General features: G+C 41.2%; 1 protein-coding gene across 1 annotated transcript in view; it reads left to right on the forward strand.

Moving 5' to 3' along the window:
* Positions 1–12,253, forward strand: part of TICRR (TOPBP1-interacting checkpoint and replication regulator) — a 54,012-nt gene that overhangs the window by 20,966 nt on the left and 20,793 nt on the right. The window contains exons 8-13 of the mRNA XM_006867172.1: positions 4,067–4,218; positions 6,017–6,117; positions 6,602–6,695; positions 6,792–6,871; positions 7,010–7,249; positions 10,780–10,876. Of these exons, the coding sequence (XP_006867234.1) occupies positions 4,067–4,218; positions 6,017–6,117; positions 6,602–6,695; positions 6,792–6,871; positions 7,010–7,249; positions 10,780–10,876 (764 nt within the window). The remainder of the gene's footprint in view (positions 1–4,066; positions 4,219–6,016; positions 6,118–6,601; positions 6,696–6,791; positions 6,872–7,009; positions 7,250–10,779; positions 10,877–12,253) is intronic.

Raw genomic sequence — 12,253 nt, forward strand, 5'->3', positions numbered from 1 at the left:
GTATTCTGTGTTGTTGTTGGCGGAGCTCTGTACTACACGTCCACCCGATCCGCCATCTTGTTTGTTCTTGTTTGTTGTTTTTCCTTTTTAATAAGTTGAATTAGGGTATATCCTCACTCACAGTGCCGGTACGAGCTCTTGGAGATGATTGTGAGGGTAGTTTATGGGCTTCAGGCAGAAATTTGCAAGATGTTACCTCTGAATTTTTGGGAACCTTTGGAGTGAAGGTTTGCTGCTCTAAGTATTAATTTCTCGACAGAAAGTGGAGATCCTAGATCTATTGTTGCTAATCAATTTAAATGAGACAAACATCTTTAATGTACTGGTAAAGATAGCTGTGGTGCTATAGGATAAGCACTAGACTGCTAACTGAGTGATCAGTGGTTTAAACCCATCAGCCACTCCTTGGAACCCCTGTGCAGAGTCCCTTTGAGTTGGAACTGACTCAATGACACTTAACAATAAGCAAGGTAGATGACTCCTGGCGTGGCGCTGTAGGATCAGCACTGGACTGCTAACCACAAAGTCAGTGGTTCAAACCCACCAGCTGCTCCTTGGAAACCCTATTCAGCGGTGCTATGAGTCCGAATCCATTAGACGGCACTTAACAACAACAACGTGAGGTGAGAATGTGGATGATATATGTAAGGGAGTGCAAGATATCACAGTTCTCAGGACAGTGTGATAATCATGCCGTTTCTGATCTCATTTTGTCCAGAAGTAACCCTGCACAACAATGCTGCCACCATTGTTTAGTGGGAAACGGGGCTGTCTTTTCAACAAATGGTACTAGGACATCTGGATACTTGTTTGAAGAAAATGAATTTGACCTTGGTGGTGGTTGGTGGTTATGTGCTGTGAAGTTGTTTCTGACTCAGCAACCCTGTATAGGGTTTTTGAGGCTGTAAATATTTATGAGACCAGAAAGCCTTGTCTTTTTCTCATGGAGCAGCTGGTAGATTTGAACTGTTGAATTTGTAGTTAGTGGCCCAACTCATAACCCACTGTGCTTGCTACCAGAGCTGCTTGAACTTGCCCTTACTTAATAATAGTTTAAATTTCCACTCTATCTTTTTCATTTCTAATGTTTATTTTTGTCTTTTCTCTCTATTTTAAAAATTGCTCCATCTTGGTATAGATTTGTCTGTTTTATTTGGGTTTTCAAGGAAACATCTTTTGTTTCTGTTGATTTCTGGTGTTTCTCTGTTTTCTCTTTCATTCACGTGGGTCCGTTATTACCTTCCTTCTTTAGTGTTTGGATTCACTATATTGTTACACTTCTTGTGTTGTACTCTTGACTCTTGTTTTTTAATTTTTCTTCTTTATCAGATTATCATATGAGTCTCTAAATTTCACCTTTGAAGTATAAATGTAGCTGCATTATGCAACTTTTTTATTTTCATTAATAGTTCCAAATTCTTTCTAATGCTATAACATAACCAAAAGCAAAGCCAAACCCCTTGCCACCAAGTCATAGCAAACCCTACAGGACAGGGTACACCTGCCCCAGAAGGTTTTGAAGCCTGAAATCTTTATAGAAGCAGACTGCCACATCTTTCTCCATGGAACACCTGGTGGATTTGAACCACTGATCTTACAGGTAGCAGCTACCAGGGCTCTTTCTATAACTTCAGGAAGTGTTTTAATTTTGTAGTTTATATTTAATTATACGGCTCAGTTAATGTGGTCTGTAAGGTATTGAAGATACTGCTACTTTGATAGTTGCTGCAACTCTGTTTATGGCTTAAATTGTGATCACATTTTGTTATTGTTCTGTTTGTTCTAGAGACAGATGTGTGTGTGCTCTGTCTGTATTTGCTGAGACTTGATGTGTATACCAAGTCATGTCTGTTTTCTTGGGGGGGCTAAGTGTGTGGTCTCTAATTCTTAGGGACCTAGTTTTATAAATATCCATTATATCAAGTTTATTACTGTTTAAATATTGAACATGCTTACAACTTTTTTGCCAGCTTTAAAATCTATAACTGAGATAATAGTAGATTTGCAATTCTACTAGTGTTCTCATAATATATTTTGAGGCTTTCTTGTTATATTTGTACAAGTTAAAATGTGTTGTTACCTTCCTCATGACCATGTGCAAAAACCATGTGGGGGCCATGTCTGACTTGGCTTCACAGGGGGAAAGAGACTCAAACTCAAAACTAGCCTAAGGCAGATTGCTAAGAAGTGGAGGTTAGACTCTATCCTACAACAGTCTTTACCCCATTCTGACACCACCCATCCCTCCCACAGACTCTTTGCTTCACATCTGGGTTCAATAATCCATTGCAGTGGCTACACAGAACTCATAATAATACTCATGATTATGGGGTTTATCAGGGAAGTGAGCAGGACACAATTCTGGATCAAAAAACAACTCAGGACGCAGCTGTTTTCCAATCAAGAACACCTCTGCCTTACTACGGGCACATCTCGCTCTTGTCTTCTGCCTCTTAGCCAAGTGGCCCCTTGGCCTTTGCCCTACTCAGACAAGTCTGTGAATGCCCAAAGGGACGTTCTTCAAGCCAGCCTCCTGCTCAGTTCGGTCCATGGACCTAGGAGCCCACAGCTGCTCTCTCGCTCTCTCTATGCTGCAGCTTCGGCTGCTGCCGTCTCTGCTCCGTCCTTTCCTAGGAGGGGATCTCATGCTCTTCTTTCTTGATGGTCCTGGGATCATCTGTTTCTGCTTCTGAGATGACTCCTTGTAAACCTAGTGGGATGGCAAAACTAACCAGTCCTGGTGTTAGAGTCCCACACACCCTGTTTGTATGCTCCCACCCAATCTCTGGGAGTCCGGGTATGGCAGTTAGATAAGCACTAGACCACAAGATTGGTTTGAACCTCAAGGCCAGTTGTTCAAATCTACCAGCCGCTCTTCAGAAACCCTAAGTTATTATTGTTAAATGCCACTGAGTCGGTTCTGAGCCTATATTGGGTTCCCGAGGAGTAGCTGGTAGGTCACTGACCTTGTGGTTCAAACTGACCTCTGCATCCAGTGCTTATCCTACAGCGCCACACCAGGACTCCGATACAGGGTTGCTATGAGTTGAAACTGACTTGACAGCACTTAACAACAAGCCAATCATTTAGTGGAAATTAGCAGACTTTGGATAGAAATCAGTAAATATAAGATACCACACTATGTCTTATCAATGAGCTGTAACCCTTTTTAGAGTCCTGGTGTGGCACTACAGGATAATGTGTGTTGGACTGTAAGGTCAGTTTGAACCGCAAGGTCAGTGTTTCAAACCCACCAGCCACCCCCCACAAACCCTAACCCTATACAGGGTCCCTATGGGTCAGAACCGCTTCAGTGGCGCTTAACAGCAATAGACAACAAAAATAACCCTTTTTTTATTTATTCCTAAAAACTTTATACCTTAAAGTCTATTTTGGCATTTCCAATAATATCACAACACCAGGTTTCCTTTAGTGTTTGCCTGATAGATCCTTTTCTGATCCTTTATTTTCAGTGTTTGGCTCATGTTTCAGGTCTATCTTTTAAACGGCAGGGATCTTTGTTTTTTGTAATTCATTTGAGTCTCTTTAACCAGCAAGTTTATACTGTTTACAGTTACTAGGATCCCTGATAAATTTGGGTGTGTTTGTATGACATCTTATATTGTGCTTTCTGTTTGCCATGCTTTTTCTCTTTTTTTTCCCTGTATTGTGTGGGATTAATCAAGTTTTCTCCCTTCCTGTTTTTCTTTTCTACATTTGTAGGTTCTATAATTCTTGTGCTATGTAATAAAAGTGATTACCTTTATATTTTTAGAATGTATGCTTGGTTTTCAAAGTCTTAAAATTAATCACCTTCTCTGCATCCAGGATATTTTGGGAGGGATAATCCTTTGCGGCAGGGGCTTTCCTGTGCACTGTCGGGTGTTTAATCGCATCCTTGGCCTCTACCCACTAGATGCCAATACCACTCCCACCCTCCTAGTCATGATAATCCCGACATTGCCAGAAGCCCCTTGGTGCAAAAGTCTCCGCAAGTTGACATCTGTTGGCTGTAACAATATTAGGACTTCTGCTGGATGTGATATATTTGACTTTCCCCCTACAGATTTTAACACTGAGGAGGAACTACTGTCTCACTTACAAGAAAATTATCAACAGACTGTGGCCACTGGAGAAATACCATTGTGTTCATGTGCTCAGAACATGATCGCAGCATTTAAAGCATTCTTAAAATCCAAAGGCACCAAGGAATTAGAAGTAAGAGAGCTGAGCTGTTGTTTATTGTAGATGTCATCAGTGGGTTTGGTTTGTATGTCTCAGAAGATGTCTGTTATGAAGTACATGATTTTAACATGATGAGAAGGGGACAAGCACAATTGCAGATCTTGGAAGTAGGAGATGAGGCAGAAATCAAGGAAAAGGTTTGAGAGGGGAGGTTATTACATATATTGCCTTTTTATCAACAGTTCTGTCTTCGTCTGAGCTGTTAGCTGCCTCGATTAAACCAGTGACTTTAACCCTAGTGACATTTTAGAATCACCTAGAGCATTTGTTAAAAATGCTAATTCGTATTTCCTCCCGACTACCAGTAATTGATTCCTAGGGGTTAGGACCTAGGCACGTGTACTTTAAAAAAAGCACTTTAGATGGTTCTTGTGCACAGTGAATGTTGTGAACCACTGGTTTGCATCAAATAATTAATGATTTATTCATGGTGAAAACTGGATCTCTCTTTAAGTAATAGCAGTGTTTATACTTTTTAATCTTCCTTTTAAGAGTTCAAATCTGATTTGCTGTATCTATGACCATTAGTTCTTAAGTATCTATTTACAATGTTCTTTTTAAAGATGTACACGAATATTTATTTCACTATCTTTTCATTCAAGTAAAAGAATAGGAGATTTTGTAAGGATCTGTGCCTCCCTTCTATGAGAAGTTATTGCTGTTGTTAAGTGCTGCAGAGTCAGTTCTGACTCATGAGAAGCCCGTATCGGGTTTCCGAGGAGTTGCTGGTGGGTTTGAGCTGCCAACCTTGTAGTTAACAGTCCAGTGCTTATCCTACAGCAACATTCCAGGACTACTACTTTAAGAGGTAGTAGCTCTGAAGGAATAAACTGTTGTTCTGTGCCATCTAGTTGATTCTGATTCCCAGTGCCTCCGTGTGGCAGAGCCAAGCTGCCCCATGGTATTTCCTTAGTAAGTGGCAGCATCTATGGTCTCAAGCGTGCCAACAGTAGTGAGGCAGGCCCAGGATCAGGCAATGTTTCGTCCTGCTGTGCATAAGGTTGCTATGAGTAGGCACCGACTCAATAGCACCTAACAGCAACAACAAATCTCTTTATGGAGGCAGATTGCCAGGTCTGCTTCCAGCAGAGCAGCTGGTTGGGTTTAAACCATTGTGCTTGACCATTGTGTTACCACGGCTCCATAAAAACACAGATAACCCACTGCCGTCGAGTCCATTCGGACTCATAGTGACCCGAGAGGACAGAGTAGAATTATTCCTTTGGGTTTCCTAGACAGTAAATCTTTATGAAAGCAGATAGCTTCACCCTTCTCCCTTAGAGTGGTTGGTGGGTTTGAACTGCAAACCATGTGGTTAGCAGCCCAACACTTAACCTACTATATCAGCTTGTTGTTGTAGTTAAGCACTGTCGAGTCAGTTCTAACTATAGCAACCCTGTATAGGGTTTCCAAGGAGCAGCTGGTGAGCTTGGACTGTTGACCTTGTGGTTCAAACCAACCTTACAGTCCAGCACATTAACCCACAGCACCATACCAGGACTCCATACTACAGCAGGAGGGCTCCTTAAAAATAATGTTGTTGTTGTTGTTGTTATGTGCCGTGGAGTCGGTTCCAACTCCGTGACCCTGTACAGCGTTTCCAAGGTTGTAAATCTGTACAGTAGTAGAAAGCCTCATCTTTCTCCTGCGGAACATCTGGTAGTTTCGAACTGCTGACCTTTGAGGTTCGCAGCCCGATTCATAGCCACTATACTGCCAGAGCTCCTATGATAATAACTTAATATTCTCCAATGTATGTATTTTTTTTTAGATGAATTGCTTGAATCGAGTAAAAGAGAATCTCTTCAAAACTAGCAAAAGCCTTCGACAGAATCTAGGAAAGAAACTGGATAAAGAAGCCAAAGTCAGAGAGTAAGTAACTTTTTAAAAATTTTTAATCAATACTATAAAACAAAGCTCCAATATATGCATCTATCAATTTACAGTAGATTGCCACGTGCTGGAACATGCTTTTATACTGATTGGTCTGTGATGTTCTAAGGTACAGTTTGAATCCCCCAATAAGGTAATTATGGAGTCCTGGTGTGGCGCTGTAGGATAAACACTGGATTGCTAACTGCAAGGTCTGCAGTTCAGACCCACCAGCCGCTCCTCAGAAACCCTATACAGGGTCGGTCGCTATGAGTCAGCTGACTGAATGTCATTTAACAACAGTAGGGTGATTAGGTCACTGAATAACCATACTGGTGATTTAGAGAAGGCAGTGTCTCTTCTCTATTTCATTGTTATTCATTGTCGAAACAGGTCTGCTCTTAAGAAAGGAGCTTTCAGTGTATGGGTTAAGCAGCACTCAGAGTAATAGATATGACCAAATGTTGTTGGTTTTTCTCTAAAGGTGTCAGCTTCAGGTATTTCTTCGTTTGGAGATGTGTCTGCAGTGCCCTTTGATACAAGACAGCACAGATAATATGGAGCAAGTCGTGGAGGAGGCAAGTCTGCTACAGCTTCGTGCATTGGGAATGTGCCATAAATGCCCTGAGCTTCCATGCAGAAGGCATGTGGTAATTCTCTGTAATCTTCTTCAGGTGACAGATTTGCTGCGCATGGTGTGTTTAACTGAGGACCCAGCGTACCTGTCCAAATTTCTGGAGGAAATTTTGGAATTGTAAGTTTGAGAGCTACACATGGTGTTGTCTTAGAATATTGGAATTGTAAGGATGATTTCTCCTGCTGGCTGAGGAAAGGGATAGTGAGGGTGAAATGGTGACTGTCAGTTCTTCATTTAGCCATTCTGTTTTCACAGGTATATCGACTCCATTCCAAAGACACTTGGAAATCTGTACTACAGCCTAGGCTTTGCAATTCCTCAGAGACTGGCTGGTGTCCTTCCTACAGATTTTTTCAGTGATGACTCCATGACGCAGGACAGCAAATCACCAGATCTTTCTGTGCCTCTTTTAACCAACACTCATAGATCAGTGTCAGATAGCACTGAATCTGACCAACTGGAGGAACTTCGTACCAGGTCAGCCAAGAAGAGAAGGTAGGTGTCAAAGGAATTCCTTACACTATTGGTTACAGATCTGAGAAAGGACATACTCCAGTCCAGGTATCTTTGTCCTCATAACTTAGTGAATCAATATTGCCTTTTTGTCTAAAGCCAAAGATCATTGTTAGTGTTTAGTGCCGTCAAGTTGGTTCCGATCCATACAACCTTGTATAGGGTTTCCAAGGAGCTGCTGGTGAGCTTGAACCCAAGATTAGCATACGGAATAAACAATGAACATATGATACTCTTCATATCATCCAGGTTAGGTAGTATTCATTTTACAGTCCACTCAGGAACTAGGAGCCTTTCATGAAGTAAGTGTAGGGTTTCAGCTTAATTTTTTTTTTTTTTAATGTTTTATTGTGAATTATGTCATCATTTACATGGGAGAACATTAGTTTTACATTCATCCTATCGAATATTGTTTCATTGCCATGGTTATAATCCCCCCATGCATCATCAACCAACCAAAGGGTATATCCTGCAAGCCTGCCCACCCCGGTCTTCACACACAGCCCCTCTCCCTCTCCGGGTCTAGAGTCCCCATCCACTCCATCTCTGGCATCACTGCTTCTCTGGGTAGCGTCCCACTCTGCTCTTCTCCCTTGATGGTCCCAGGGACCTCCGCTCCTAGACTGTAAAGTTAATCACTCCCCTCCTTGCTATACAAAATGTCTACCTTTACATTTCCAACCCTCACAGTCAGTCCTGACAGCAATTATTCACTGTTGTATCACAAGAGACCTATCCGCATTTCCTTTCATCAGCCCCACCTAGACAGATTGGATACTACTCAGTGGAGAGTCTACCTTCCTCCACGCCCTCTGGATCTAGGTTCCGTCTTGAAAGCTTGTAAATCTGTCACTTCTTGCCTTTGTAGCCCCCCCACTTTGGGTAGCCAATGTCCAAGTTGCCCATCCCTGTCCACTCTGTGTATGGAGGGGGATGGGAATGATCCTTGCTGTAAAGATTTGTTCCCTCTTTTGAGCTACTGCATCCATAGGTGTAGCTCAAGTTCATCAAATTGTATCAGATTACTTTTTTACCTCTTCTTTCTTCTAGTTGAGCTCTGATCATCCAGTCATTGAAGTCAGGTCAAGTGGGTATTATCTGCAAGTGTGGATGTTCTTGTGCATATGCCCTCTCTTCTTATCAGCTAGACACTTCACTCTCCACTTTAGTCCTCTGTGGCTATGTCACTGACTCTGGGTCCAAGAGTCCTTAGATCTTGCCACACTGCTGGCCAACCAGGTCTCCATCAGGTCTACGTTCACAGGAGTCTATTGAACGTAGTAGGGCTTAGCTCGCAGCTTCGTTGCTGTTTTTCCCTCACTTTCCCTTATTGGTGGCGAACGAGGTAACCAATCAGAGCATGTATTCCCATTGAGTCTTAGTCTTGAAAGGGGGTTTGCTCTGAGGGGACCTGACCACTTGTCTTGATGTCTCCTGGGTGAGCAACTTGCTTTTTCTTGTAATCAGTCGGTTTGCCTATATTGTTGTGTATTTTTCCTGTCAGTCTTTCTTTCAAGAAGTATCTTCTGTTCTTCTAGCCACTCCAAGCTGGTCTGCTTGTCCTTTCAAGTGGAAATTTCCCACCTCTGAAGATTCTGGATGCTGTTCAGGATTCCACCTATAGTCTTATGTAATGCAGAGGCTCCACATGAAGCCTCCTTCACTGAGCACGTTGTAGCCCCATTTTAGGTATTCCAATCAGTTATAGGCAGACTTACAAGCTTTCTATGGTGATATTTCTGGCCATTCCTTTCTCTCCCCCTCAAGTGTTTATTTTATAATGGTATGCAAGGGAAACCAAGATTCAAAAGACAGCCAACCATCTTAATATTGTTTCCCCCCTTTTCCCCATTCCAACCATGTCTCAATCCCTGTTTCCCAGAGCCCTGTTATTCCAAGGTTGTGCATACATCATTATTTACCTCTGTCCCTCCCCCTTCTTGTGTATTGCCCCCCTCACTAGCTCCCAAAATATACTGTGTCTCATTGTTGTTTTGATTTGCATGTCTCTAATGGCTAGTGATCGTGAACATCCCTTCATATGTTTGTTGGCTGCCTGGTTCTCCTCCTTGGTGAAGTGTCTGTTTAGATCCTGTGCCCATTTTTTAATTGGGTTGTTTTTTTCTTGTAGAGGTGTTGTAGTTTCCTATATATTTTAGAAATAAGTCCCTTGTCTGATGTGTCATTGCAAAAGATTTTTTCCCATTCTGTAGGTTCCCCTTTCACTCTTCTGGTGAAGTCCTTTGATGCACATAAGTTTTTAATTTTTAGTATGTCTCACTCATTTATTTTGTCTACTTTTGTTTGTGTAGTTTTTAAAATGTTTTGTAGTCGGTGTATTCCCTGAATTAGTGCCCTCACATTCGTCCCTATTTTTTCAACGATGGCCTTCATAATTCTGGGATTCACATTTAGGTTGTGAAGTGAAGGTCTTGTTTCAGTCTTTTGCATATCGCTTTGCAGTTCTGCCAGCACCATCTGTTGAAGAGACTATCACTTCCCCATGCAATATATCTAGGTATTTTGTCAAAAATCAGTTGACTGTATGTAGATGGGTTAATTACTGGATTCTCGATTCTGTTCCATTGATCATTGCATCTTTGATAGTACCAGTACCAAGCTGTTTTGACCACTGTAGCCGTGTAGTAGATTTTGAAGTTGGGGAGTGAGAGGTTTCCAACCTTATTCTTCTTTTTAAGCAGTGCTTTGCTTATCCTGGGTCACTTTCCTTTCCATATGAAGCTTGTAATTGTTTTTTCCTTCTCTTTGAAGAATGATGTTGGAATCTGGATTGGGATTGTATTATATGTGTAAATTGCTTTGGGCAGTATTGACATTTTCACAATGTTAAGTCTTCCTATCCACGAGCATTGGTACATTCGTACATTTTGTAAGTCTCTTTTGGTTTCTTGTAGTAGTGTTTTGTAATTTTCTTTGTATAAGTCCTTTGTTTCTCTGGTTACATTTATTCCTAGATATTTCATCCTTTGGGTGGCTATTGTAAATGGTATTACATTCCTAATGTCCTTTTCAGTGCTGCCATTATTGGTATAGAGAAAGCCAACAGATTTTTGTATGTTGATCTTATATCCTGCCACTTTGCTGAATCTTCCAATGAGGTCTAGTAGCTTTTTTACTGTGTCTTTGGGGGTTTTCTGCGTATAGGATCATATCGTCTGCAAATAGAGTTCTACTTCCTCTTTGCCAATTTGGATGCCTTTAATTCCCCTGTCTTACCCTATAGCTCTTGCTAAGACTTCTAGCACAATATTGAATAGGAGCGGTGACAGAGGGCATCCTCAGCTTAATTTTTAATTCTCCGTGGTCCTTTCATTTTCATAACTACTTGATTTTTAGAAATTCTGATGGGCTATAATTCTATGCCAACCACAAGATACCTGCTTTGGTTGTTTTTGTTTGTTTGTTTGTTTTAATTCTAGCTCCATTCCAACTTGACTACTAGTAACATCTGTCTAAGAGTGTATCTAACTATTCCCTTCTGTTTTTAAAAGGAAAAATGCATTAATCAGGCATAAAAGCATTGCAGAGGTTTCACAGAATCTTCGACAAATTGAAATTCCCAAAGTGTCCAGGAGAGCTGCAAAACACGTGAGTAATCTCCAGCACTGAAGTTGTCGTTCTGACGTGAGCTGACGCGATACAAGTGAGAAGCAGTGACTCTAGTTTGGTTTGGGAAACTGGTCATTGAAGATTGCAAAGTGAAGTTAAATCATTTTGGTTTGTTTTTTTTTTGGAAAATTTATAAAACTATACTCTAAGGAATAAAGAAATGCAAATTTGTTAAGGGATTAACCAAAATAGCAAATAAATAAAAGTCGGAATAAATAGATTACTTCAAAATCCTTAAGGTAGATTTCTTAACAGTTCATAAAATCATAACTAAAATAAGCAAAGAGGTCATTGAAATTCAATGTATTCAAAATACTGGGACTTTAGTTGCATACCAAAACAGTACTTTGCATTGCATTATGTATGTTTTCTTTAAGGAGCTCTGGCAGTATAGTGGTTACATCACGGTCAGCAGTTCAAAACTACCAGCTGTTCCGCGGGAGAAAGATGAGGCGTTCTGCTCCCATAAAGATGTATAGCCTCGGAAACCATGTACAGGGTCGCTATGAGTTGGAACCAACTCGACGGCACATCACAACAACAAGAATGTTTTCTTTAATAACAAATTGACAAAGCCAGGTGGTCTTTGTTTTTCTGTGCTTATTAGCTGTAAGAATTTGAAGTTTTTGTTTCCATGGCTGGTATCAGTTTACTAAGTGGGGATTAATACAGTGTCACCTTGACAGCACTTGACAAAAACAGCAACAAGGAACCTTGGTAGTATGGTGTGTTACAAGTTGGGCTGCTAATCGCAAGGTCAGTAGTTTGCATCCAGCCACTCCACGGGAGAAAGATGAAGCTTTGTGCTCCCATAAAGATTTACAGCCTCAGAAACCCTGTACAGGGTCGCTGTGAGTCAGAACCGACTCCACAGCATACAGCAGCTGCGGCAGGGAAACAAGAGACTAAGTGAATTGAAACTTTTGAACTGCCCAAATCAACTATCTCAATTCTATGAGAACTACCTTTAAAAGCAGTAATCTAATATTTGCAATACTAGTTTGCTCTGTTTCTAAGTCGGTTCTGACTCATAGCGACCCTGTACAGGGTTTCCAAGGCTATAAATCTTTAGGGAGCAGAAAGCCTTATCTTTCTCCTGGAGAGTGCCTGGTCGATTCCAACTACAGACCTTGCTCATAATCTACAACATTCCTAGGGCTCCTTGTCTTTCTCAGCACACCTTACCTGTGTTGTGTGTTGTTGAGTTGGTTCCAACTCATAGCGGCCCTGTGTAGGCTTTCTGGAGAGCTGCTGGTGGATTTGAACTTGTGAGTCTTGTTGTGAGCAGTCCTATGCATACCCTACCTATAATAAAATACAAATCTTATCTTGAAATCTTGACTGGAGAGTATGAAA

This window comes from Chrysochloris asiatica, unplaced genomic scaffold (assembly GCF_000296735.1).
Source record: "Chrysochloris asiatica unplaced genomic scaffold, ChrAsi1.0 scaffold00101, whole genome shotgun sequence".
In the NCBI taxonomy this organism is placed as follows: Eukaryota; Metazoa; Chordata; class Mammalia; order Afrosoricida; family Chrysochloridae; genus Chrysochloris; species Chrysochloris asiatica.